Source organism: Sitophilus oryzae, unplaced genomic scaffold, assembly GCF_002938485.1.
Source record: "Sitophilus oryzae breed Bouriz unplaced genomic scaffold, Soryzae_2.0 scaffold_465_pilon_pilon, whole genome shotgun sequence".
In the NCBI taxonomy this organism is placed as follows: Eukaryota; Metazoa; Arthropoda; class Insecta; order Coleoptera; family Curculionidae; genus Sitophilus; species Sitophilus oryzae.
In genome coordinates this window covers 4358793-4365198 of record NW_022147046.1, presented here as the reverse complement: position 1 = coordinate 4365198, position 6406 = coordinate 4358793, and the positions used below count along the sequence as shown (strand labels likewise).

General features: G+C 30.9%; 2 protein-coding genes across 2 annotated transcripts in view; one reads left to right on the top strand and one right to left on the bottom strand.

Moving 5' to 3' along the window:
- The first annotated feature begins 1649 nt into the window (after positions 1–1649).
- Positions 1650–6406, top strand: part of LOC115885929 (myocardin-related transcription factor A) — a 367929-nt gene continuing 363172 nt past the window's right edge. The window contains exon 1 of the mRNA XM_030904958.1: positions 1650–1791. The gene's annotated coding sequence lies outside the window, so the exon portion shown is untranslated. The remainder of the gene's footprint in view (positions 1792–6406) is intronic.
- On the bottom strand, positions 3787–5204 carry LOC115885930. Its single transcript, XM_030904963.1, has 3 exons — positions 5119–5204; positions 4191–4896; positions 3787–4106 (listed from the first exon to the last, which is right to left on the bottom strand). The coding sequence occupies exons 2-3, from the start codon at positions 4839–4841 to the stop codon at positions 4059–4061; spliced, it is 699 nt and encodes a 232-aa protein (XP_030760823.1). The 5' UTR covers positions 4842–4896; positions 5119–5204; the 3' UTR covers positions 3787–4058.

Sequence of the window (6406 nt, the reverse complement as noted above, 5' to 3'; positions counted from 1 at the left end):
ACACTCTCTTTCTGTTACCATTTACCAATATACCATGTGATAAAAAGTTTTATATGATCAAGTGTGCTTTGATTTATGACAGAACAACGGATCTTTTTTAAGTGAAACTTCTTTACGCACGCTGGGAGTAAAAATTCAAGGCCGTGACACACAAGCTAGCGGGATGAAAAATGGTAAGGATAGCCTACAGCTTAGAAATACGTAGTGACGCGACGTGTATTTGTGAGCAGTTCACGTGTTCATAAAAAATATTGACATTTTAATACAAATTTTGTTTAAGTGAATTAAATTATTTATTAATTTATAATTTATTACTTTTTCAATATTTCAAACTACCCTTTTTCAAACATGTCCTTCAAATCCTTCAATTCAATAGCTGTAAACTATTTTTTAGGTGTAAAAAACTATTTGTTACGCGCAGAAAACTACTTGTAACACGAAAAAAACTATTTTATACGCGTAAAATCTATTTGCTACACGTAAAAAACTAATTGTTACACGCAATTTTTTTTTACGTGTAACAAGTAGTTTTTTACGTGTAACAAATAGTTGTTTACACGTAAAAAACTACTTGTTACACGTAAAAACTATTTTTACAGCTAAAAAAATATTTTCTGAATTTATTACTTTCTCAGCATTTCAAACTACACTTTTTTCAAACATGTCCTTCAAATCCTTCAATTTAATATCTGTTAAAACTATTTTTAGGTATAAAAAACTATATGTTACAAGTAAAAAACTATTTGTTACTCGAAAAGAAACTGATTTGACGGGTAAAAAACTATTTATTACTTACTACATTTTTTCAAACATGTTCTTTAAATCCTTCAATTTAATGGGTTTTAAAACTACTTTTAGGTGTAAAAAACTATTCGTTACGCGTAAAAAACTCTTTGTTACACGTAAAAAACTATTTGTTGCGCGTTAAAAATTATTTGTTACACGGAAAAAACAAAAAATGTTACAATTTCAAATAAACCATATGCGAAAATGTCAATAGTTGACATAATATGATGTCATTCTATTCAGAGTGTCTTCTTCTTTATTTATGATGGCTCTGCTACAAAATATTCAGAGTGTCATTTTCTATCGAATAGTAACCAAACTCATTTGAATACGTCCATCAATCCTAATTTTTGTCATATACGAACATACCAAATCTTATTTTTTATCTGAAAAATTTATAGGGGTGAGCCACTTTTGAGACACACCCTGTATGTACTTACAAAAAGGGTGAAAACTTGCGAGTAGCCAAACATTCAGATGCAAATATTTTCAGTAAAAACTAATTTTTAAAGCGTTTTTGAAAGCTTTTTACTTTTTTCTAAATTAGATTATGATTAGATTTTAATTTTTTGTTAGGGTTTATGACAGAAGGCAAAAAAAATTAACCAATTTAAATTTTTGTATTATTATGAAAAACTGTTGTATCTAACAGATAATAACTAATAATTTTAATACTGAAATTAAATTAATTAGTATATTTACATTATTTTCTATTAAACTAGTCGAAATTCCCCAAAAAAATAAGAAATACAAACTAATACAAATCTCGTTCACCATATCGTCAAAAGATTTTTCTAAAAACTGGCGATAGTCTTGTACAGATGGCGCTCCCGTCGAGCTGTCAAATTTATAATGGCGTGCGTGTAGAGTCGTGTTGTGACATCTGATTCTAAATTATTGTTTTTATCCGTATATTTTACAAAATTAGTGCGTTTTTTACGGACTGATTCTTGCCGGTAATCGTATATACAGTGTTGTTCAAACTATGCCAGTGTCGTGTTACAGGTGAGTGTAAAACAGAGCTTGTTTTTTGTTACGTTTTTAATTCACACCCACATACTTTTTTCTCTGATTACCACATGATATTTTGTATTGGTTTTTTCTCATTTATTTATCAGTTTTATGGGCAATATCGTGTCCTTTTTAAAGTAAAATTTCTAAAAGGGGTTTACGTTTATTATTTAATATACACCGGTTTCCTAGTTCTTCAATGACAGTTGTCAAAGAAGGCTTATTTCTTTTATCTAACCAAACTTAAATACAAAGGCATATTTTTAACAATAAACAACGTCTTTTTTATTGGATATTCTTGTTTTTTTACTGGAAGATAAGCTAATACGTTAACCCTTTGTCGCAAATTAATAACTCCAAGTTTTATCCAAGTATAATAATTATAGAATGTGTGTACAAAACAAAAAAAGAATAAATAATAAATATCTTACATGTCATTAATATTTATAAGTCTTGGCGAATTAAATTGTTGTTTACAGGAATTGCAACATTAAGAGTATCGAGAGAGATATAGGGAAATATACCGAGCTTCCAATCCTCTATGTTTACTGTTTATTCGTCTTTTATATTTTCTTGTTATTTTATTTTGATTTTTGAGAACAAGTATAGTATAATTAAGTTACAAAAATGCATGATAAGTATATTACTAATATTCCAAATCTACATAACTACGTTTAGACAATTGAAGGACGGTTTTTTTTTTAATTCTATGTGAAGGGTGGTTATCGCGAATTTATCTTGAACTTGCACAAAGATAAGAATTCAATGCATTTTTAATTTTTAGTATTGTGCTACAGGAGATAAGGTATTGTTTTGCTGAATTGTGTTTTTATACTGTCTAATTATTAGTTAATAACTCATACTGCTGTTATCAAAATTTTTATTGGCAATGTGAATAACCATTTTAGTAAATTCCTTTTTTCCAAATGTGTCTGCAATAATACCTACTTAGTGTTTTTTTACTTAAAAAAAACAACAAAACATCCAGTATAGGTATGGAAGTTTCCTCAAACATATACCTACATAATCAAAAAAAAAATACATGTTCCTGCTTTACATTCCCTAAACACTTTTCCAAACATACACATAAAAAATGTGCGGAAATAGGGTCAACTGGGGTAATTGTAAACGATTTTATCAACTTCAACTTTGCTAATGATTATCTAAGGTTTCTTACTTTTTAAACTTTTGAAATTTGAGCACAGTGTCCCTTAGTCTATTACCTGTTAATTTACAAAGACAAACCGCCATTGACACGTTAGTTTTTATTTATTTTTTAATTTACATTTACCCCTACGTGTTTACATTTACCCATCTAATTGGGGTAAATGTAAATTAATATTTCATGAAATATTAGTATGACATTACAATAATAAGGGGCAAATGAAAACAAATCTTAGTCTGTATGTTTTTATACATTTTTATTTTAAAAGGAGGGGTGTTTACATTTACCCCGAAATACAAAAAATATATACAAATTTTTAATTGCAAAAGAAGAACAAAATAACCACAAAAACTTAAGGTTCAAAAACAGCTATTAGCTCACTAAACAGTAGACTTAACCTATGCCAGCCTATTATTTTAACATCGCTACAGATAAAAATCTATAGTTTTATTTTTCATACACCGCAACTGCCCCAGGAAAAATATAAATAATTTTTCTATCACGATATTCGAGGTTTGGATCTGGTAACATTGCTTTAGTTATCTTGAATGTTATGTTACTTACATCATTTGGCTTCTGAATAGACTCTGTTGATACAGAATTTAACCTCTCGAACCCTTAAACCACAATATCTCCATCTTCTTGATCGATGCTTTGTATACAACATACATACTTGTATTGGATTGTATTTCTCTGCCCTCCCTTAAACTCTACTAATACAAATAACCCTGGTTTTAGTTCACTCCAAACTGGTTCATGATATTCAATTTCTTCTGTTGATTCAGCAATGACTGATTCTAAGAGATCATCATGAGAAGAGTCATCTTGATACAAAGCAGATTCGTCTATTGATTCTTCTTGAATTTCTTCTTCTTCATGAACAGCCCTTTTTTTATTACTATGTGCCATTTTAATTTTGTTTTCATTGTCATCTTTTTGCTTTTTATTGATCCCTTTCTTTTGATTTCTTAACTTTTGAGCAATTTCCATTTTCTCTAGAACTTGTGGGGTAGTCAAAATTTCGGCGGTTTGATTAGGTAGGTTATGAGAAGCTCGTGTAGACTGTACATGAGGAACAAAAACTGTGGACAACCATTCAAAAAATTGTGGCTCCTCCATCCAACCGTGACCGGAACAAGTATACCTGGAAGACAAAAAAAGTCCAAAATAAAATTTTTTAATAGGTATGAGTTAATATTAAATTAATATGATGAACCTGAACACCTACTCCTTTAAATACTATTAAAGGTGGAAGGTAAGATCCATCTGCGGCAATACACGCAAGTACCGTGGTGGACTCTCTGCCTGAACCCGCTGATATTCTAGACAGCGCCTTTCCCTTTTCCCCAATCGCCTTGAATTTAGTCGGATCGTGACAAAACCCAGTCTCATCACAGTTGAATACAAAAGCTGGTTTATTCTCCAATGTGTTTTCTCCAAAAAGTTGGACCAGGTCGGTGTAAAAATCATAAACGACGAAGGGATCCCTGGAATCTTTTCTGCACTTTTGTAGCAACTCTGGTTTCTTAACTGACAATCCTGGATGCTTTTTCATAAATGAATAGTACCAATCATCTCCAGGGGTTCCTTTGACAAATTGGGTTTTTAAATTAGTTACACGCACATATTCAGCCACAACTTGTTTTACATCTTCTTTGTCACATAGAATGCCCATTCGTGCTCGCGCCCTAATACAGTTTTCTAAATCACGTTCGATGTCAAAGCTAAGCGCTTGTGACCGTCCAGACCCTAATTTGTTAATTGCAGTTTTTCGCCCTTTAATTCTGTTAAAAACTACCGCTTTTGGAATACTATAGTGGTCCTCGACTTGTTGGTAACTTCTATTTCTGTTCAAAATATCTTCTACAGCCCTAGCCATGTCTTCAGGGGTGTATGACGACGGTGGCCTCTTTTTATGTAATTTCGTGGCATTTCTGAAAATAAATTTAAAAAACTCACTACCTAATCACATTAATTTTCGTATTTACATTTACCCCATTTGGTCATTTACATTTACCCCAACACTAATTTCTTCAGGGGCAAATGTAAATAATATTTTGTAGGTTATTAATTGCAAAATACATCTAATTTTTGATTTAATACTGAACAATCATAACATTAACAATTATTCAAACCAAAATTCTTATCAAACATACCATTTTTTGGCCAGTAATCCACTTCTTAAAACACTTTGGTACAACCGTTTTTCACTTGAAACTGCACTATTATGTTGACCGCGCCATATTTCGAAACCAACTGTCGTTTTATGATTTAAAAACTGACCTTGACTAAACCAAACGTGCGCAATGCGGACAATGTTGCCAAGTTACGTTCAAATTTTCTTTAAACCAGAAAATAATAGGCGTTTACATTTACCCCTTTTTACATTTACCCCAGTTGACCCTACGCCATTTTCATAAAATAGTGGCAACTTTAGAATAACTGAAATCAGTTACATGAAAACATGTTTCTGCTTTACATATAACACTTTTCTTGTGTAGGTATGAACTTAACCTAGTAGATACTGTAATTTAGACATCAATACCTTACCGAGAAAAAACAAAAAAAAGCAAAAAAAAGCTCACGAACGAACCTAACCAACCAACAAACCTCACCAAAGCAATCAAAACACGCTGTAAGCAGTAAGCCAAAACGCGCCGGTTGACGAATTCCAATTGCCGAGTGCTTTTCAAAGAAAACGAAAGTTACCCGCCCTTACTTAAGTGTTATTATTACAAAAAATTGTGTAGTTTACAGAATTTTGAAGTAAGTAGGTACCTAATTGATAACAAAAATTGCATAATCCTTAATCTTTTAAATATCGACAACAAAAATACATTAATCGATCTGTTTCAGCTGTGCCTGCTGTGATTTCTATTAATAGTTTGATGTATGTATATCCATCTATAATAGTTTTGTTTAAACCATCTTTATGTTTATTTTATAGGACATTTATGAGAGGTTATTATGTAAGAAATGGAATCATTACGTGGGGTTAAACTTCATATTTAATATCGACTACATTCTTTATAATAAGTTGCAGTTTTATTTGCAACTCTTAAAGATGTTTATTTATAGAGGTGGTATTTGTGCTGGCAGTAAATATGTTTGGAAAGCATAAAAGCACAATATTGTTGCATTTAAATGTCTTTTGTTGTATAATTGCTACCGTAAAACAATAATTTAACTTAAGCTATATTGTTGTACTGATTAATGTCGTTGAATATTTGTATATAACCAAATTTCATTATTTACTATGGACTAATAACTACCAGGATTCTACAGATTTTAATCCAAAAGAAAATATTTCTGTCATTGTTTGGAGTTTAGATATTCGTCTGACGATATTTCTGACTCTATAGACAGATGGACAGACTTTACTTCAAAGGGGAAATTAAAGGCATTTGAAAAAGTGTTAAGTATACCCTTTTGCCTTTGTTTGCA

Coding starts and splice junctions, on each gene's coding strand:
- LOC115885930 (XM_030904963.1), bottom strand. CDS start 4,841: ATGGCTAGGGCTGTAGAAGATATTTTGAACAGAAATAGAAGTTACCAA. Junction 4,107..4,190: donor CTTTAATAGTATTTAAAGGA/GTAGGTGTTCAG, acceptor TTTGTCTTCCAG/GTATACTTGTTCCGGTCACG.